Below are 22,492 nucleotides of genomic sequence, written 5' to 3'. Positions count from 1 at the left end.
TTGTTGAGGAAAATGATCATATCTGCGTTCTCAGGCACTTTACATACATATACCTTAGCTGGGAGCTACGAAGAATTATAAGTATAAATCTTTCAACTGATTATAATTTGATGTAGATGAGACAAAATAATAAGGATTTTTGTATTTGTCAAACCCATTCTAAAACAAAAGATGCGTTTAATACTTTTGATTTTAACAGAGGCGGCAACGCAGTACATAAAGTATATAGTTGCTTATATAGCTACATTAGCCCGACGTAATAATACGCCTTATTCTCGTTCCATCAGTCCGTCCGTCCGTCCGTCCGTCCGTCCGTCCGTCCGTCCATCCATCCATCCATCCATCATCTACTGCTTAATCCGGGGTCGCGGGGGCAGCATAAGACAGACGTAATTTATTGTTTTACTTACCTGGTTCTGACTGGTTAGAGGACTGGCACAGCGTGTCAAATACGCGGTGCTCAGCTATGTACTACTTGGCACTTGTATTCCATGAAGCTGGAGGTGTTTAATCATATTGGTCGTGCAGCCACCTTTGAATGATATAGCTGTGTTGGAAATGTTGCGCTGAGCTGACTGGTCATTTTTCTTTGTGAAGTTGAGCCAACCTTTTGAGTGCCACCGCACCATGTCCATGGTTGAAATCAAGTTGCAATGCACCAACACACGCTACATGTGGCTTCTTCTTCGCGGTGCTCGGCAGCTATTTTTTTCCCGATCGGCGGTCGGGGCATTGAAACATTGAATCTAAATTTTAAAATTCGACCGTTTCCGGTAGAATCGGAGTGCTAGTCCCGGATCCCATCGATGCTCGATGCCCAACCCTAATTACAATGGTTTCATACAGTGGTTATGTGAAACTACTCCAGGACTATAACAAGTATGATTTTCTTTACCTTTCTGTTACCATGACAACCCCATGGAACTAGGCTGTTGCGACAAAGCGAGGACCTCTTGGTGTTGCCAACTTATTGGCTGTGTTGCTAACTTGCTATATTTAGCAACTGTTATAACCACTGGAGACAATTTATCACAAAACCTTGTTTTATGGTGACTTGTGGAGATGGATAGTCCTTCCAGAACAGGAGCTGTTCAGTTAATTCTACTTAGTGTGAGCTCCATCATTTTTCCATTCAAGTGGTAGAACAAATAAATATTCTTTCAGTCACTATGTCGCTGCTATAGGTAGATAGACAAAGACACAATAGTGTAGTAACAGAATTATTACTTTCAGACCAATGTGATGGATAATTTCCTCCTGGCACACATCATTCATTACATTAATCCCTATTCTAAACTGCTGTCATCTCCCACATCGTTTTGAATTTTAACACCATCATAAAGGATATCCCTCCCTCGTATTGTGTTGGGCTCACAATTGACCAGTTTTCAAATTTTCGTATGCAAAAATTAATGGTACTTTTGACATACCCAAACTTGAAAACAGATCAATCGGGACCCGAAAACAATATACTGCAAAGGTTTCATATTATCAAGCCAAGTTAATTTACAGATCAAATTTAATTCACTAGCAAAAATATGGGCTGATTTCTAACACAAGACAAGGGATATGAATTGAAATTAGTAAAAAGTGCTTGACTGCAGACTTCAATTCAGGTGAATGTCATTTGAATGACAAGTTTATGTACCTCCTACTTTTTGAGGGACAAAAGTATTTGGAAAATTGGATCTTCAATTGTTTTATGGCCAGTTGCGTGCTATTCCGTTACAATCCCATTTATAAGGCCCAGATAAAAGCTCTAAAGTTTTTTTTTTTTTTTTTTTTTAATTTGTATGAGAAATATGTCACTGTCAACTCTCAATGCGAGATCCAAAGAGTTGTTACTATTAAGCGACTTTCAGATATAAATACCACGACATTAATGTGTAATGTGACCCGGAATTTAAACGGAATGTCTCTTTTCAGACATAGGGCCATGTGCAGGAACATTCCTGGCTGGCTGCTCTAAGTCATGCCACGTCCCATTAGGGATGGACTCTGAAACTAGACTGCAGAAAGACACTTTCTAAATAATGGGGTTGATCAATTTAGGAAAAAAGAAGTTATGAACACACATTGTTCACTCACACAATATTATTGCGAAGTGAATTCTGTCTGATGCACACCCATAATCTCACAACTTGATAGTGAAGTGGGTGTAAACCATTGCGTTCCATCTTGTCTCTTTCAAAAGTTTGAAAGTATCTCCCTCACCCATTAGATTAGGTTGCTGTCTGGGTATGCTGACTCTCCAGTGTGCAGTCTTGATCATTTCTATGTTTGTTGCTTCTTGTCAAAAGTTTTTCCGTGTTGTGGTGAAGATGAATAAAGAAATTACTTTAAGTACTCCAACGTGCGCTATAGTCGTACACTATGATAGCTAGATCATCAGCCAGTGCATCAGAAGTGGAATATTACTGCTTGTTTTTGAACAACAAGACTTTTTACAAATGATTTGGAAGGTTACTTGATTCTTAGGCGGTAAATTACAGTCCAATTACGGCATCAAGTGAGCAGGCAAATTCTGTTTACACTTAAGAGTGAACTTATTTTACTTTAATAAGTAAAATAATTTAACTATATAACTTTATTTTACTATTTGCCCCAAGCGCGAGTAGTTGCAGTATAAGCCTGGCAGCAGTGTTGTTTTTGGCAGCCGTTTTAATTTTCATCTTTGTCTTTTAGACAAAATATTTATGAAATGTTAGTCATATTTTTGTCATTTTAAAATGTGTTAGTTTTCGTCTCGTTGCCGTCGACGAACATTTAAAAAAAGTTTTTGTCAGATTTTTGTGCTTCTATTCATAAGCGGATTTTCGGGGGGGGGGCAGGAGGGCCAGCCCCCCCCCCCCCCCCCGGTGGCCGAAAAGTGTCATTGCGTTTAATTAACTTTCCTATAAAATATATGATTTTAAAATTAAGAATTTTCCGGTAAAACATTGTCTATATAAGTTGTAAAGCCATAAAACAAACAAAAAATGAATGAAATGAACAAAAAAAAAATTTTTATAACAGGTCAAAATTATTTTTCGAACAGATTATGTGACTAGCACCTTACAGGGTCATTTGTATGCTTAGCCAAAACCATTTGAGGACCGAAAAGGCAAGATGGATAGGCTACACGTATTTTTTTTAAACCTAAGCTTTCAAAAGCAAGAACAACTACTGAGCAAGAAGCAAGGATTGAAAATGTGGACCATGAAACGCTAGAGACCACCTTCAAAATGGTGAGCGGAATCTCAATTTGACCCACTAAAGACGCTAATTGTACAACAGAGCAACCACCGGTGTCTTGCCAATATAGTTACCCCCGTCAAAAATGGTGTCCCCTGCCCGCGGGAGCGCGCACACACACATTAGGTAAGAGGGTGGTTGTCGACTTGAACAATTAATTGAAGCCAGAAAAGAACCACAGTTAATATATTTTGGACATTGACGTATATTAAACTGGAAAAACTCCATACAGGACTTGAGTTACAGTTAGAACAGCAATAGGTCATCCTACGAGTAAAACAGTGAAACATTGCCTTTTTTAACATTCAGTACGTATGTTACGGTACACGACAGAAAAAAAAGTTTTTTTTTGATGGATGTGTCATGTTTCAAAACCTCGTAGATAACTACATCACAAAAGCACGGAAATCAAGCAAATCAGTGCAGTTCAGTGGCTCCAGACAGACTGGGGTAACTACATTGGCACAACACTGGTGGGTGTACCATATTCAATGGATGACGATCTTGGCGAAAAGTATAGCCTAAACAGTCAGATTTTAGAATTCCCCTTAAGAATAATGGGAAACAAAAAAAAAAAACGCTCATTTTCAACTTATTGTTAAAAATATTCATGTAAGTTAATTTTATTTCTGACACTGCGTTTCGGGGTCATCAACATATTGTGCCCCCCCTGCCCCAAAAGTCAATCCCTGCCTATGCTTCTAATGCTTTTGTCTTTAAAAAAAAAAAAAATCTAAGGTGTTAGTCCACAAATAAATAATACAGTAAAGGTTTCCAACAATTTTGAAAGAACATTGACAGACGAGCATATAAAGTTGCGTCTACTAGGACATCGCAAATTCGTGAGGGTTTTCCAATGGTTGGATTTGCAACCGGTAGCCTGGAGCAATACTGCTGGAAGCTGTAGATGACCACAAAACAAAAACAACCGTTTAAGAGAATGGTCAGTGCTCACTTTGCTAAAGTTAATGCTAACGCAAACTACTAGTCACAGGTGATGTCTGGGTGTGGGTGCAGGACATGTCACATGCCAGGGACACAACCCAAACACTGTTACGATGCAGGCTGACTAACTACATGTAAAAAAAGAGAACAAATAGTGAACAGATAAAGGAAACTATGGCGCATTTTCGTGCGATTCTCATCTTGTCAGACGAAAACGTATTTGTCTTGTTATGTTTAAGTCTCCCAAGACACAATCTTAGCTCGTTATCGTCTCATCATCATCATAAAAAAATGTTCGTCGACAAAATATTTTCATTATCTTAATCATTGAAGAAAACAATGCCTGGCAGAGCATTACCAGTTATGAAATCCAGAAACTTAGTGTTTTGTCGTCATATATTTCATGCTGTAATTGACAACAAAGGATTTTAAACCAAAGATTTCTTACTATTAATGTGACTCATTTCTTTTGGTCCCTTAAAAAGTGCTTATAAGCGGTTTTGATTCCTTCGCTGTTTGTCTGATTTCGATGTCAGTACACTCAAGTTAAGCTGGAAATTCAGTGCATTCGGATTGAGAGCCAACAACATGTAAATTGTGTAGATGTGCCAATATTCATGGACCCATCTGTTCATGTCTAATTGCAGCCATCTTCTTTTTTTGCAGTCATGACCTGGTGACAATTCTTCATCCACCTGTGGAGAACTCCTCCTTCCTTTCCTGTCTTATCCATCTCCCGCCATGCTTTCCTCCCTTGTCCCTGTCCTCTCGCTCCTCCTACTCTCCTGGCCCCTCCTTGTCCTCTGTGCTCCGGCAACACCGCCTCCCCCCCTGGTGGCGGCAGGTGGCCGAGCAATGTACCGGGTGTTTGACACCTCCCTCACCCACCTGACCGTCCACAAGAGGACAGGCGAGGTTTTTGTCGGAGCTGTCAACAGAGTCCTCAAGCTGTCGGCCAATCTGACCGAAATGAGGAGTCACATGACTGGACCGGTGGAGGACAATGCCAAGTGTTACCCACCACCCAGCGTCAGGGCCTGCGCTCATCGGTCTGTCTACCCCCAATTATCACAGCTGTCTGTCTGTTTCGTTGTCTTACTGTTTATCTCTGCCTGTTCTCAGGCTGGACTCTTTGGACAATGTGAACAAGCTCCTTTTGGTGGACTACACTGGCAACAGACTGGTGGCATGCGGTTCCATCTGGCAGGGTGTCTGCCAGTTTCTCCGACTGGAGGATCTCTTCAAATTGGGGGAACCTCACCATCGCAAAGAGCACTACTTGTCTGGTGCCAGAGAGGCTGATGGGATGGCAGGTATGCGTGCGCTCGTCACGTCTCTTTTAGACTGTCAGATATCAAAATGCCAATTGGGGGTTTTAAACCAGATGAGCATTGAATGTCATGCTCTGGTTCAAAGGACGTGATGGAGAAAGGAAGATGCCCACAAACATTATTTCATTTCACTAAAAGTAAGACAGATCTAGCAACATTAAATCATTCTTAGATTATGTATTAGGATGAGGGGAAAGGGTTTGCTCCTTCTTCTTATGGTTCTGAGTTTGGGCTTCAAATCCAGATTTGGCCTTTCCTCGTAGTGTTTACATGTATTGCGGTTTTCCAGCTTTCTTTCTCATTCCAAAAACATGCATTTTAGTTTAATTGAAGACTTTAAATCATGGGTCCCCAAACCTTTTTGTCTGGGGGCCAAATTATGGTCCTTACTGACATGTGGGGCTGGGTCAGGTAGGGCGTATAACAAAATTGTATGACCCAGACCAAAGTGACCACCTGCAGACAAGACAGCCTTTTTGTGTCATAGAGATGACTAAGTAACATGACACAAGTATCCCCAATTTCAACACATCATTCCTGCCACATATTTGTTTATCGCATATCACATCGTTTACACTTTGTTTTAATTCAAAATAAGAGATTGTATGATTAGCTATCACAGGGGTCCCCATTACGTCGATCGCAATGGTAGTGTGGGTAACTCGTGCCATCAAAACAAAAAAAAAACCCAAATCAATTATTTATTTTTAAATGCACATTGTTAATTATGTTGCGTTTGTTCACACAACGTAATTATCGATGGATGTACATTTAATTACATTTTTTTAATTTTTATTTTTTAATAAAATAAAGCCGTATTCAGTACGGCTGGGACGGAAATACTGGTTGAAAGGAGACATGTTTGTGGAAGCAGAATTGCCAAAAACTTTGAAAATTGTGATGGAGGTAGTTTGAATGAAAGGAAAAGCGGGGATGGGGGCAGTTGTGGCACAAAGTGCACAGCCAGTTGGCATTTGTGGTGTTTTCCGAAATTTCTAGGTTCGCGGTGAGTCAGCAACAGGCAAACACTTTTGCTCAATAGACGATGTTTATTGATTAAAAATGCAGAATAAATGAGATTTATTGATTACAATCCCACAAAAGCAAGCATCAGCAGGTCAAACCTGCACAATCAAAACAGGTCAGACATGCAAACAAGTAGTAACGGGTCACTAGATTTGGGTATGTGAGTCTCAGATCCCCGCGTTACCGTTACAGCTCAACCAAGTTGTCCCTTAGAAATGCAAATCGCTTACCGTGACAAAATGAGTGGGAAGCCAGCAACACTCCAGTCAGGCAAAAAAAAGGGAAACGCTGCGCGATGGGTACCAGATCCGCCAGCAGACTTCAGGGAGGCAGAGGAATCTCTCGATTCTTATAGGTGCGTCTGACGTGAGAGCGCGGGCGGCCACTCCTCGCTCCAACGAAAATGCACCACCCGAGATCGTGAGGGTCCTCCCCCGTAAGGGTATGAGAATCACCCCAGTCGAGGCTCCCAGCAGTTAAAGTCAAAACCAAACAAGTTATCTCGTGAGACTCTATGGGACCCAGGTGTGTAAGCAAAACAATTACCATGGTGCAAAACAAGTTATCTCGTGTGAATCCCTTCAAAACAAGTTATTTCGTGTGAATACCTTCTAGCTATGGGAATAAAACAACATACCTTCTAGCTATGGGAATAAAACAATCACGTAATATTTTCCCACATCACATGGTCACTCCGTTAATGACAAAGATGATTGCTTCACGTGGCCAGTTCAAGTAGTGAGGGGCTGGTGGGCCAGTTAAAAGGATGTGCAATCCTCAGTCTCCGGACCCCTGCTGGAAATGGTAGGGTTGTAAATCGCAGATTTCATCATGATACGATATCGATTATTTGGACAACAGTACAATATTTGCTATTATTACAAAATCTGCCATGATTCGTTTTGATTCAAGGGCCTTAGACCGATTTAAAACGTTACTACATACACATTTAACACAATCCAATCAGTTACCTTTCACCTAAACCAATAAAAAATACAAATCAATTTGGAGTTTTTTAATAATTATGTTGATATGTTAGACATTTGGATGAAAACAAAATTGCATACATACCTACTAAATTGCGCCTACAGTTGGAGGGCAAAAATAGGCACGCAATTCACTCGCAAGTGTGTACCTGAACTCAGCTGTGATAATGCTCCAGCTCATATCCAAACCTAATGAGATGAGAGTGGATAGAAAATTGATTTTTGAGTAGTAAACTCTATTGGTGACATCAGTTGGTGTGGTCAGTAAAAATCCAACATAAAAATCGGGTAAGATAGCAGGTGACCAACACATTAGCCTGCTACTAAGATAACCACAACCCTTCTCTTCAGGTGTTGTTGTTGTCGATGACGACTGGACCAACGACCCCAAGAGAAAGAAAACAGGGAAAGGCGGCAGCCGCCTCTTCATTGGCGCTGCCATTGATGGAAAGTCCGAGTATTTCCCCACGCTGTCTAGCAGGAAGCTAGTTGCCGACGAGGAGAGCGTCAACATGTTCTCGCTGGTTTACCAGGACGAGTTTGTGTCATCGCAGATCAAGATCCCTTCCGATACACTGTCTCTCTATCCAGCCTTTGACATCTACTACGTCTATGGCTTCTCCAGCCGCACTTATGTGTACTTCCTGACATTGCAACTGGACACTCAGCTGACACAGATGGATGCTGGTGGAGAGAAGTTCTTTACCTCCAAGATCGTGAGGATGTGCTCCAACGACACTGAGTTCTACTCTTACGTGGAATTCCCCCTGGGATGCACCAAGGATGGCGTGGAGTACAGACTTGTCCAAGCTGCCTATAAGCAGAAACCTGGACGACGCTTGGCCCAAGCACTCGGACTGTCGGAGGACGATGACATCCTGTTTGTCATCTTCTCTCAGGTGACTTTTTTTTAGTTATTGTTACATGCAGCTCCTTCTAGTGCTCCTAAATGTATATATTGTGTGTTGAATGTTTTAACAACAATGTTTCTTACTATCCCATCTCAAACCAAAATCTTGTAACCAAATAACGACAAAACAATGACCCCCACAACAGCGATGCTTTGCCATTTATAATTGCATGCGATTATGAAAGTGCATAGTCGCGATGAATAGCCACAGAGAAAGCTACCCAGCTCTGTGAATATTTATCACAGGGAATGCTATCCAGTACCCTCCACAACCAAATAGCAGTGCTAGCAATAACAGTGTACCTGCTATGACAATGATGACTACACAGCAAACGACACTCTTCCGATCATGCCGTCTTACTCTGTTTGCTAAAAATCAAATCAGTGTTACAATACGACCGAGAGAGGGATGATTTATTTAAGTACAGTTCTTTAACATTTATGCGCAATGTATTTAAATGTATTAATGTTTAATTACTGTATATTTTTTTCTACTTTATTCAGGCACTATGATATTGTTCAAATTGTGCATAATTTTATGGCAGGTTAAAATTACAGTATGTATAATTTCAGTCTCGGTTTTGATCAACATCAAGTCCTACTGCACGTTTTCGAACTAGTTACGCAATTGATTTTGTTAGTCACACTCCACCTCCAAATGTTTCTGTTTTTGAACGTTTGTTTGTGTGTTGTTCAGGGTCAAAAGAACCGCTCAAACCCCCCTAGAGAGACGTTGCTGTGTCTGTTCACGCTGCATGACATCAACCTGGCAATGAGAGAGAGGATTCGCTCCTGCTACCGTGGGATAGGCCGCCTCTCATTGCCATGGTTACTCAACAAGGAGTTGCCCTGCATCCACACAGTGAGTCACAGCACATCTGATCAAACCACACCCCCACACTCACTGTATGTGTAGGTTACAGGTTAAAGGAAACTTCCAAGACCTATTTCATTTTTTAAAATATGACATTGTTGGGTCAAAGTCAACGAGCAACTGTCCTAGCCACTTTTTCTGTTGTAATTAGAGACGTACAGAGACTCTGCACTCAATACTCTTAAAGTAAGTCTGCATATAAATCTTTAATTCTCACTTTCGGAAGCAGCACTTCCTAATCAAGCTGCCGAATTACAATATTGTGGAAATCTGTGCTAACAGCGCACCTCTGCTAACGGGGGCCATGTATTTGCTACCTGGGGACTTCAGTGGGTACTCAGATCATATAATTCACTTTTTTTTTATACCATCACTAATCACGTTGAAATTATAGAAACCATAAACATTAGTCATCAATGTCTATCCTCCGGTGCAGTTCAGGAGCAATAGTTTCCTATAAAGTTTCCAAAAACAAAAACATCATACTACCTACAGATTCTGATTATAAAATGTAGACTATATATATATATATATATATATATATATATATATATATATATATATATATATATATATATATATATATATATATATATATACTGTATATTGCCTTCCAGAAAATCTCTGTGAGGTAAATTTTAAATCTAACTGGTTAAAGAAACAGATCCATCACAAAGTACTCTTTAAGTTACATAGACTGGCACTTCTGATTCTGAAGGCCCTGGGCAGATTAGACTGACAATGGAGCACATAGAGGCTGGAATCTGATTGAATAGGCAGTCCAGACAAATAACTATTTGGTTTTACAGTAACACATTTAAAAATTACTTTTCTATGGTCATACATAACATTCAAAAGGCCTTTCTGATTATTTAATTCATTAAATAGTTGTTGTCTTTGTTCAGCCGAAACAGATCGGAGACGACTTTTGTGGTCTTGTGCTGAATCAACCACTGGGAGGTCTGCGAGTCATTGAGGGGAGTCCGTTATTCGAGGACCGGACTGAGGGTATGGGCGCCGTGGCGGCGTACACCTATGGCGAGCACACAGTAGTTTTTGTGGGGACCCGCAGCGGCCAGCTGAAGAAGGTTTGTGCTTTTTTTTAATTTTTATTTTAAGCATTTGATATTTTGAATTCCAACCATTCTAGTGACCAGGCCTTGGCAATAAGGCCATCACATTAAATCCTCAAACAATTATGTTATTTTCCATTTTGGTATTGCTTTATTTCACCAAACAAGCTTTGAAAACTTTTTTTGGTCACCATGAAATTGGGTCAACTTCCAGAGGGATAATGGATTTTCCTTTCATTACGGATAAAATGTCAAGGACAAAAATTGTTGCGAAATAATCAAAGTATCCTATTTAAAGGTCCTGTGAAATGGTGACCATGTCAAAAAAAAATAAAGTGACTATACTAATGGCAACAACAGAAAAGAAAGCCTATGAAAAGCATGCTCTCAGATTGCAAAACTCTGCAGCTCATTCTGGGTGTGACATCATTTTCTGTTGGTAGTTTTTAGTGGGCGGGACGAAGGCAGCTGAGAAAGGAAGACTGATTAGGATCTACTTCCGTTATTAAGCCTTTCCTATCACTTTTTTTGATTGATTTGTGTCAGCAATATGGTCTGCTATCATTTTAAAGACATGGTCGTAGTATTTTATAGCACCTTTAACTTTAATATAAAGGTGTTGTTTTCTGACCATTGGTGGAAAAAAAAAACATTCCTCTGGAACCTATCATCCAATTTTCTAAATTCTTAGTGCATTTGAAGTGGTTGTTCCAACCAGACGCAGCATTCTGACAGACATCGGAAATCTGGTGACACTGCTAATTATACTGGCTGCCCTGTGGCCCACACAGAAGAAGCTGAAATGAAGTCATTATGATGCACAAACTGCTTAATTCTTTACATTTTACTTATTTATTTTTTCACATCATATTTAATTGCTTTAATTTACATTACCAGACAGCAAAATATGAAAGTGTTATAATCCTTACTAAACAAATGTTTGAAATTGTTTAAAAGAATATGTATTCAAAATATTTTTCCGAGCAAGTAAAATACATTTTAATAAGTGACACAGAGGACATGTTCTCTGGTCACAGTCATGTTGGAAGTCTAAGTTGGTATCACTCATTCATGCCTGCTGTTTGAAAAATCCACTGGATATGACTGTGCGAAAATGCGTGCGTGCAACTCCCATTTCCTGTGTGTGCAAACGCACAAATCAAACGTAGTCAGGGGTGGGGATGTTGGCTGTTAAATAGTAGACAGCAATAGAGTAAATATATTTGATGGATAGATAGTGAGAGGACAAGGACATCTACTCTACTGACAGCTGATTGGCTTTTTGAGAGTGTGTGTCTTGTGTGTGTTTTGTGTGTTATGCACTCTCATCTTTTCAAAACAAACAGCACAGGGTAGAGAGGAGACACGCTGTGCTGAACTCACACACCCACACAAACACACCCCTACAAATACAACCCCCCCACACACATTTATTTTGTGTGTCCAAAGGACAATCAAAATAAATTATTTTATGAATTTTATATTAAATTGATGAATATCAAACATGATCTGACTTTATCCTGATCATATGGCTTCGTATACCCATCCTCATGAGCCATGACAAACTCTTGGAGAAAGTTGTTACCAAATGTTTACCCTGAAATGTGTGCGTGTGTGTCCTTGGCAGCAGTAAATGTCTCATAAAAATATTCTTACACACACATTCTTTTCATCCTCCTAGCTCGTTCCATCACTCACTGTCCTTCTACAACAATTTTTAAAATCCATAAACATTGTCCCCAAGGACAGACATACTAACACACACAGTCATAAAAATATGTGTGGTCTGTATAGAAAATTGAGCATTTCACGTTGTGTGCGTGTCTGTGAGTGTGTGTGGTCAGTGGGCTGACACACCCAGTCTAAATGTGAGCATGGGAGGAAACCCATTGTGTGCCTGCCATACGCTTGTATCGCGGATGGTGTCACTTTGCCAGTGGAACTAGCTGGTAGGCTATACGAGTATAGAGAAACAGATACAAGAAGTGAAGAATTCTTCTATGCTTCAGTTAAGACATCCAGTGGAGGGTAACCAAGCAGTTCATTTTCTTCACAGTTCTGGGGTTCTGAAATCAAATCTGGTCTTTGACATCCAGTGTGGAGTTAGCATGTTTTTTCTGTGCTATTTTGTTTTCTTCCCACTTCTAAAACAAGTTAGCTAGTTCCTTAAAGATGAAGAAAATTGTCCATAGGTTGGTATGGTAGTGGCAATGCTTGTTTTCCTATGTGTGCTGACACCGAGTGGCTACCAGTCCATTGTTTGTCAATCTATGCCCTGATAATGACTGGAGATCAGTCCGTTGATTTTTCTCTGTGTTCTGATATTGACTGGCGACCAGTTCATAGTTTGTCTATAGAGTATGTGTCATGACATTACTTGGCAGCACGTCCAATGTTTGGCTATTTGAACCTTGCCATTGATTGACCACTAGTTCAATTCATCTATATGTACCCTGGCATTGGTTGGTGACCAGTTCGTTGTGCGTCCTGACTTTCAAGACCAGCCCATTTTTCATCTCCATGTTCCCTGACATTGACTTGCAACACATATGCCACAACAATGAGTGGTCACAAATTTGTTGCTTGTCTCTGTATACAGTAAACGTACTAGGGCTCGGCAATTAGGCAAATAATAATCGAACCCGATTGCTGACGTAAAACTAATGTGTGGTAGGTTATTTCGGCATTGACCTTCCTTAGTCATCTACTATAACATCATGTTAAAAACTGCATAAGAGTTAAGAAGGAAATCTCAACTATTGAGCAGAAAGTAAAACAGGACAGCTCAATACCTAAATTAATTCCATATCAGTTGTCTAGACAGGTAGTGGTTGGTTTTTGCTTTTTTTTTTTTGTCTTTGTTTTTCCCAAATCACATTTCCATAGTGCCAACATTGATAAGTCGATTGTTTGTCTATACACTGCTGGCCAAAAGTATTGGCACCCCTTCAATTCTGTCAGTAATATTCAATTTTTCCCAGAAAATGATTGCAATTAAAAATGCTTTGGTAGTAATATCTTCATTTATTTATTTTGCTTCCGATGAAAAAACACAAAAGAAAATGGAAAAAAAAAAATCATTATCATTTTACACAAAACTCCAAAAATGGCCCAGACAAAAGTATTGGCACCCTCAGCCTAATACTTGGTAGCACAACCTTTAGACAAAATATTTGCGAACAGCCGCTTCCGGTATCCATCAATGAGTTTCTTACAATGCTCTGCTGGAATTTTAGACCATTCTTCTTTTGCCAACTGCTCCAGCTCTCTGAGATTTGAAGGGTGCCTTCTCCAAACTGCAATTTTCAGATCTCTCCACAGGTGTTCTATGTATTCAGGTCTGAACTCATTGCTGGCCACTTTAGAAGTCTCCAATGCTTTTTCTCAAACCATTTTCTAGTGCTTTTTTAAGTGTGTTTTGGATCATTGTTCTGCTGGAAGACCCATGACCTCTGAGGGAAAACCAGCTTTCTCACAATGAGCGCTTCATTAAACAGCAAAATTTGTTGGTAGTCTTCAGACTTCATAATGCCATGCACACAGTCAAGCAGTCCAGTGCCAGAGTTAGCAAAGCAACCCCAAAACATCAGGGAACCTCTGCCATGTTGGACTGTGGGGACCTTGTTCTTTTCTTTGAAGGCCTCGTTTTTTTCCCCTGTAAACTCTTATGTTGATGCCTTTTCCTAAAAAGCTCTACTTTTGTCTCATCTGACCAGAAAACATTCTTCCAAAACGTTTTTGGCTTTTTCAGGTAAGTTTTGGCATACTCCAGCCTAGCTTTTTATGTCTCTGGGTCATAAGTGGAGTCTTCCTGGGCATCCTACCAGAGAGTCCCTTTTCTTTCAGACGCCGACGGATGGCACAGGTTGACACTGTTGTGCCCTTGGACTGCAGGACAGCGTGAACTAGTTTGGATGTTGGTCAAGATTCTATATCCACCATCCGCACAATCTTTCGTTGAAATCTCTTGTCAATTTTTCTTTTCCGTCCACATCTAGGGAGGTTAGCCATGGGCTTTACACTTATTGATGACACTACGCACGGTAGACACAGGAACATTCAGGTCTTTGGAGATGGACTTGTAGCCTTGAGATTGCCCATGCTTCCTCACAATTTTGCTTTTTCAAGTCCTCAGACAGTTTTTTGGTCCTCTTTGTTTTCTCCATGCTCAATGTGGTACACACAAGGACGCAGGTCAGAGGTTGAGTAAACTTTAATCCATTTTAACTGGCTGCAATTGTGATTTAGTTATTGCCACCAACAGTTGTGTGCCACAGGTAAGTAACAGGTGCTGTTAATTACACAAATTAGAGAAGTGTCACATGATTTTTTAAAGGGTGTCAATATGTTCGTCCGGCCCATTTGAGTTTTGTGTAAAATAATATATTAGGGCTGTCAAAATTATCGCGTTAACGGGCGTTAATTAATTTTTTAAATTAATCACGTTAAAATATTTGACGCAATTAACGCAGATGCCCCGCTCAGAGAGTTTTAAATGACAGTACACATTGAAAAGCTCACTTGTTGTGTTTTATGGAGTTTTGCCGCCCTCTGCTGGCGCTTGGGTGCGACTGATTTTATAGGCATCCATGAGCATTGAGTAAGTAATTATTGACATCAACAATGGCGGGCTACTAGTTTATTTTTTGATTGAAAATTTTACAAATTTTATTAAAACGAAAACATTAAGAGGGGTTTTAATATAAAATTTCTCTAACTTGTACAACATTTTTCTATTAAGAACTACAAGTCTTTCTATCCATGGATCGCTTTAACAGAATGTTAATAATGTTAATGCCATCTTGTTGATTTATTGTTATAATAAACAAATAGTCCTTATGTACCGTATGTTGAATATATATATCCATCTTGTGTCTTATCTTTCCATTCCAACAATAATTTACAGAAAAATATGGCATATTTTATAGATGGTTTGAATTGCGATTAATTGCTATTAATTACGATTAATAAATTTTTAAGCTGTAATTAACTCGATTAAAAATTTTAATCGTTTGACAGCCCTATAATATATATATTTTTTTCCATTCTGTTTTGTGTTTTTTCATTGCAAGCAACATAAATGAAGATATTACTACCAACCAGCTACCAGCATTTGTATTTGCAATCTTTTTTGGGAGAAATTGAGCATTTTCTGACAGAATTGCAGGGGTGCCAGTACTTTTGGCCAGCAGTGTATGTGCTATGACATTATTGGTGACCATTCCAGGGGAAACCCTCTTTTAGCGGAAAGTCAGTTGGGATAAGCTCCAGCTCTCCCGCTGCTATATTGAGGACAAGCGCTCGAGAAAATGAGTGGATGAATGGGATGGTTGTTGTCATGGAGATGATGGAAGCTGGTATGTGTGTGGCTGTTTTAATTTTTTGACAGAACCATCTTTGTCTCCAACATTGTTTCCTGTTCCCATTGTGTGTGTTTTTGCAAGAGATAGTGTCTCACTAAGTGTATAACTCGGCGTTCCTAGAATTCCCCACTGGAACACATAAACTCACACACACTGAGTAGGATTAATTATTATGCTGTTGCCATGGTGAGGACAGAAGAATTAACGGATGTGTCAGTGAAAATGCTTCATCGGATCATGTTTCGTCTCTCGGTACGTTACTATAGTAATGACTAAATGCCGGTTACAATGGTTGCCGTCGCATTGCCTTTTTGCCGGCCTCATAATGCCACAAAACTAATTTTTCGCTGGTTTGTGAATCCTCATAAAAAGTGGTCCCCAAATCAAAGGCACAAAATGCAGTTTGTAGAAAGAAAGTTCTAATGCTGTGTGGCCACGTCAATCATTACAAAAAAGTGTCAAGGACTTGTGGAGAAAATTAAAAGGTCCCCTAAAATGGTTGTCAACCTCATTAAACAATTTGACACACCAGAGAAAAATGTTGTTAACATGCCTTGCAAATTTGAATCAATAATTTCTAAGTATATAAAATATAGCTTTAAAATGAGGATAAACAAGGCTGGCTTGTCAGGTCTCAGTCCCCTGGGTGCAACTTTGTATCTTCTTTTCAAGGGCGTAGGTTTGCATAGGGACGGTAGGGACATAACACTACTAACTTTTCAGGATGCTGAAATTGTCCCCACCAACCTTCAAGCAACCTTATATGCATTATATATAATGGGTTCAGTTATACAGATAATTTAGATTGTCTTGCCATATGTTGTAAGGCTAGAATTGACCCTACCATTATTAAGTGAATTATTTTCATTATGTTCAAACTTAGATTTTACCCTTTTCACTTGACTCACCTCAGACACACACACGCACGCTCACACTCACACAACCCCGACAGAAATACATGTCAACAACATACCGCCTCCTCCGCCCCCCTTGAAGAGGAGGGATATTAGAAGGGGTTTTTTTTCGGCCAGCAGCAGCCACTGTAAGTAATGTAATAAGACGTCAATGTAGTGGAGGCGATGAACACACCACAAATTTTGCTCTTGTGAAGTCCGACCTGCATCAGTGTTAGCATAACAGTAAACTGTGTGAATTTGGTAACCTGCAAAACTAATAGGAAGCTGCTTAGAGAGAAGTATCCTTCTGTTTGTGTTTTCTACTGTTAACGTTAATTAAAATATAAGAAATGTAGTGAACTCTGCTGCAAACTATAGAAACAGAAAAATGTGAGCAAGAAGCTGATTAGAAAGAGACGGGTGCTGCATAACCTCAATCACAAAACATCCTCATATATATATTAAAAAATAAATAAATAAATTGGATGCTGCGAGCTACCCACACTAGCGTTGCGATTGACTGCTCGATCGTGATCAACGTAACGAGCACCCCTGATTTAGCATATCAATTAATTAGGTTAATATTGGTGAGAAATGTAGCCCTGACCCCCGTTCACCCAATCTGTTTGGTCCTATTAATGTCCTATCCCGAGTAAAAAGTGTACATGAAGGTTATGCTGTTACATCGTCCCCTACCAATGTTGAGACCAAACCTACGCCCTTGCTTTTTTTCTATGCCTACACAACAAATTTTTCATGACAGCGAGACTTAGTGAGCGTGTGTGCTTGAAGAAGCATCTCTCTTGGTCACATTTTATGCACGCCTCGCTCCCACGTCCAAGGCCAGCTGTTTTACCATGTGTTATTACTAGGGCTGTCAAAATTATCGCGTTAACGCGCGGTAATTAATTTTTTAAATTTATCACGTTAAAATATTTGACGCAATTAACACACATGTCCCGCTCAGAAAGTATTCTGCCTTTTGGTAAATTTTACAGCAAGGCTTTTTATGCTGTCCAACAGCGAACTCTTGTGGTCGCTTTGCGACATGGTTTATTGTTTTCTTACCAGTTCATTCATTATGGCTGCACGACGTCTCGGGCTGATAATGTTGTGCTTATATGATCCTTGGACAAGATTTGTCCGTAAGTATGGTTGTTGTAAAGAATGTACGTATTATGTTAGTAAGCGAAATGTTATATTTTTTGTATGAGACGCTTTTTGTTTATGTTTAGTGAACCTGTATAGCGTGCTAAGCTAACGTTGTTGCTAATGCAATGCTTGTGTACTTTTATTTTGTACTTTTACGACGGTCTAAAGAGGACAATGGTTTGAGACCATTTTATTAATAAATTAGATGAAAAAGGAAGAAGAATTATTAAGGCGTCGTTCACTAGCTGTCTAGCTTTGGAAAAAGTAGACGCTTCGGAGTGAGGACAGCATAGACAGATTTAAATGACAGTAGAGTGAAATGCCCACTACAGTCCTTATGTACCGTATGTTGAATGTATATATCCATCTTGTCTTATCTTTCCATTCCAACAATTTATTTTACAGAATATATATATAATTTACAGAAAAATATGGCATATTTTATAGACGGTTTGAATTGCGATTAATTGCGATTAATTATGATTAATTAATTTTTAAGCTGTAATTAACTCAATTAAAAATTTTAATCGTTTGACAGCCCTAGTTATTACACAAAGCCCAATGAACATAAACACCTGAGAGAAAATATATTTTGTTGGGGTTGTAACTTATAGGCATAGCACGATAGACAAGTTATGAATGAGGAAGTTGCAATTGTTTTGAATAGCCACTTAGGCCTTATAAGCAGTCAGGGCAGGTCAGAAGCCCAGGTTTTTACTGATTTCAGTAAATACTGTGTTTAGCCCCGCCCAAAAATCCTACCAGCTCATGAGTAAAAAATGTTTTTCTTGCTATAACTTAGCAATTCAGGACTCAAACATATTTCATGTAGCTAAACACATCCATTCATCCAGCAACAACTTTTATTTAGAAACAAATTATTAAAATGACTTGACATTACCTTTAACAAGAAGTCAGCCATTTTTTTAACAATACTGTTTATTTTTTTGGGGGGGGGGGGGGGGGATTTTGGGAAGAAAAGGTAACAGAGAATTTACAAGTATATAGTCAGATGTCAGCCATTTTGATTTGGAGCAAGTCATGTTGGGAGAATTCCGTGGCTCGTATTTCGTTTTGGAAAAAAAAAAGGGGTTCGAGGGCTGGCAAATTTTTTTCTGGTTTTGTATTCTTTGCCCTTCGACATAGGACGAGGGTTAAATGGGCAGCTCTCCCATGGAACTCATGTTACACACAGATGACAGACAACTTGACAAAAGGTGGTGTAGCCATTAGAGAGATGGTGGACAAAAGTGCTTCCTGCTCACCAAGGGAAGTTCGAAGAAAACGAGCAAAAATTATGTATTTGTTGTGTGACTGCAGGGAAACGCGTCAGTTGGTGGTCTCACTATTATCCATTGTGAGGGTGTGTGTGTGGGGGGGGGGTGCGTGCGTGTGTATGTGTATGTGTCAGGGGGATGGGAATGGGCTAATAAGCTTAGTCCCCCCTCATTTCACCCCTCACTGGCCTTCCTCCTCGTCTTCCTCCCTCAGGCTCTGATGGCTCAATGAACAATGTGTAGTGTGTGTATGTCAGCAAAATTCGCACACGGACACACACAATCCCTTGTTTGTATCCATCCATGTTGTCCTAATGTGGTCTTCATGACAACTATGGAGGGTATTATTCTTTTAATTGCTCTAGACAAATTTCAGAGGTGGCCTACTTCTTTATCAAAATTTATGACTTATGCTGGTAAGTGATTCATACAGTAGTTGTCTTATTACTATGAATTGTCAGCACCTATTTTTCCCCTAGTTAAAAAAAAAGTTCCCCCTTGAATTTGTGAAAAATCTGAGTTTCCCTTCTTTTGTCCACAAAATATCAGACAAGCTTCGCATGAGAGAAAAGGAAGGTGAGCCACTCCCTATTTTCTGATTCTCATAGTTGGAATCTGTTGTGCTAATATTTTAAGTAGGGCTGTCAAAATTATTGCGTTAACGGGCGGTAATTAATTTTTTAAAAATAATCACGCTAAAATAATTTGACGCATATAACGCACATGCCCCACTCAACCAGATTAAAATGACAGCACAGTGTAATGTCCACTTGTTACTTGTGTTTTTTGGTGTTTTGTCGCCCTTTGCTGCCGCTTGGGTCCGACTAATTTTATGGGTTTCAGCACCATGAGTGAGCATTGTGTAATTATTGACATCAACAATGGCGAGCTACTAGTTTATTTTTTGATTGAAAATTTTACAGATTTTATTAAAACGAAAACATTAAGAGGGATTTTAAAATAAAATGTCTATAACTTGTACTAACATTTATCTTTTAAGAACTACAAGTCTTTCTATCCATGGATCACTTTAAGAGAATGTTAATAATGTTAATGCCATCTTATTGATTTATTGTTATCATAAACAAATACAGTACATATGTACCGTATGTTGAATGTATACTGTATATCAGTCTTGTGTTTTTCCAGTCCAACAATAATTTACAGAAAAAATATGGCATATTTTATAGATGGTTTGAATTGTGATTAATTACGATTAATTCATTTTAAAGCTGTAATTAACTCAATTAATAATTTTAATCGTTTGACAGCCCTAATTTTAAGATGACCATTCGTTTTCAACATCTATTGCCCTTGTTATTGTTGTGTGGTCTGGACTCTATCCAAGATGACTTTTGAAAAAAGGTGGACTGCACCTTAAACTGGTCGCCAGTCAGTTGAAGTGCACATATGGAGACAGACAACCATTCGCACTCACAATCACCCCGCCACTGAGTTGGAATCAATCCCATGCTGCCTGTACCGAAGTCAGGCGAATGTACCATTACTTATTGACGACTGCTATTTTAAGATGTCTAATTGGGAATAAGTAGAGATCCCAGATGAATATATGTTCAAAGTTGTTGGACATTATAAATAATGTTATTTTAGTATTACTTTACACCAAGAAGTGTGTGCGTCAACTTTGAGGCGTTCCAACAGCAATTACTGTACTTAGTTGCCAATGGCTGAAAATGGGTTTCCTTTATCTCATTAAAAGTGACTCCTAGTTTTTTTTTTTTTTTTTTTTTACCAAATAAGAAAGGTTAGTGAAATTTTGGCCATTTGGATTCTAAAAACCCTTTAAATGTTCAAGTCAGGGGGTCGTTGTATACTTTTGAACTCGGCCGGTTCAAATCTTTCGGATGTCAATAGTTGTCAAAAGCAGCCAATGACTGATTTTATGACATGTGATATTCACATACATGTGAAAAGGCAAAAATATATTTTTCTTGAAACATACATTTTCTCGCCTTTCATTTAACAGTATGACTTTATTCTCAGACTTTCAGCTAGAATGTTTATTTAATAATCAAAATAAAACTAATTATGGGTGTTTAAGTCCAACTGTTACGTCATGGGGTACTTTACTGAATCTTACAGATTGGACTTTACTGAGCCACAACCCGTAGTCCTTTTATTTGTAAAATCAACCAAAAAAATCGCAAAACAGTTTTAATCCCATTTCGCTGTTGTCCAGTATGCCAGTGTCAGTAATTTGAGGAGATGTAATTAAAGGCAGGCTATTTCGCGCACAACACACTCATCTGCCTAGTTTCATTGCTGTGGTGTTCGTTGTTTTTCGAAGATTTTCAATCGTTTTTATCGAAAAAATTGTTTATACTTGTTGTTTACGGAACAATGATTAATACGTGTTTTGTACGAAATTGCTCCAACACGAACACTGTCAATATTAGCCTTTATTTTTTTCCGTCTGACGAAGCAATGAGCTGAGTAGATTGAGCACATAGAAGTGGGCCAGCTGGTAAGTATTCTGTTGTTTTGATCAAAACACTTTACTGAAGACTGTTGTGACAAATTACTTGTTGCTAATGAAGAGTTGTTAACAATAAAATTGGATCTGAAACAACAAGGCTTTAGCTCTCGCCGTTGGCCCTGGCGTCACCAAAATGCACTAGTAAAAAAGCAAGTCCAGGTTTTAATCTTTTCAGATGGTAAATTATTCATTTTTGAACAGCTATCTATGCCGTTGTGAGTAATCGAGAGGCGTAAATGTAAGTATGTACCATCCAGGTGCCTGAGATCAGTGGCGGACTTGGCAATTTTGGGGCCTAAGGCGAAAATATCCAGGTGCCCTCTTCTTGGGTCAGGGGTTAAAAAGGTGAGAAGGGTGTGGAGGAAATATGTTCCGGTACACTAGAGCTGTCCTAAATGACAAATTTTCTCCTGATTAGTCAGCCGACTAGTTTTACGATTAGTCGACCAATTCAATTAATTTTCTTTTTTTTTTTTTTTTTTTACTAATTTAGCAATTAAATTTTTGTTGACACTTATTAATTCACAAAACCATTTTGGAATACTTACATTCATTAATAAAGTACAAATAAGCGTCTAAATAATAATAATTAATCACAAATAAACAATGAGGTTAATGCTGATAGCATTTACTAGTGCAAAAGAATGGAAAGTAAACAGATTCACAACACTGACTTTGCCTTTCCAACATTATTCAAAACAATTCTTTAAAAAAAATCTAGCATTATTATTATAGTATACTACTACTAGTATACTATATATGTAATAGTAGTATAATAATTATTCATTACCAACCAGAAATTGTTATTTATATGACGAACATGACGTGCTTTTATTTTGATATGTTCACTGGAGGTACGTTCACTAAACTGCTAACCGCTTTACTCCCCGTAAAAAAAAAAAAAACATTCTTCATCATTGCTTGTGGT

General features: G+C 38.9%; 1 protein-coding gene across 1 annotated transcript in view; it reads left to right on the top strand.

The window, feature by feature from the left end:
- Positions 1 to 22,492, top strand: part of plxna3 (plexin A3) — an 89,912-nt gene that overhangs the window by 26,886 nt on the left and 40,534 nt on the right. The window contains exons 2-6 of the mRNA XM_057829596.1: positions 4,846 to 5,228; positions 5,302 to 5,492; positions 7,874 to 8,421; positions 9,130 to 9,294; positions 10,212 to 10,394. Coding sequence (XP_057685579.1) covers positions 4,921 to 5,228; positions 5,302 to 5,492; positions 7,874 to 8,421; positions 9,130 to 9,294; positions 10,212 to 10,394 — 1,395 coding nt within the window. The 5' untranslated portion in view covers positions 4,846 to 4,920. The remainder of the gene's footprint in view (positions 1 to 4,845; positions 5,229 to 5,301; positions 5,493 to 7,873; positions 8,422 to 9,129; positions 9,295 to 10,211; positions 10,395 to 22,492) is intronic.

This window comes from Corythoichthys intestinalis, chromosome 2, assembly GCF_030265065.1.
Source record: "Corythoichthys intestinalis isolate RoL2023-P3 chromosome 2, ASM3026506v1, whole genome shotgun sequence".
NCBI classification, from domain to species: Eukaryota; Metazoa; Chordata; class Actinopteri; order Syngnathiformes; family Syngnathidae; genus Corythoichthys; species Corythoichthys intestinalis.
Note: the sequence above shows the minus strand (reverse complement) of the source record. Positions and strands in the feature narration are given on the sequence as shown.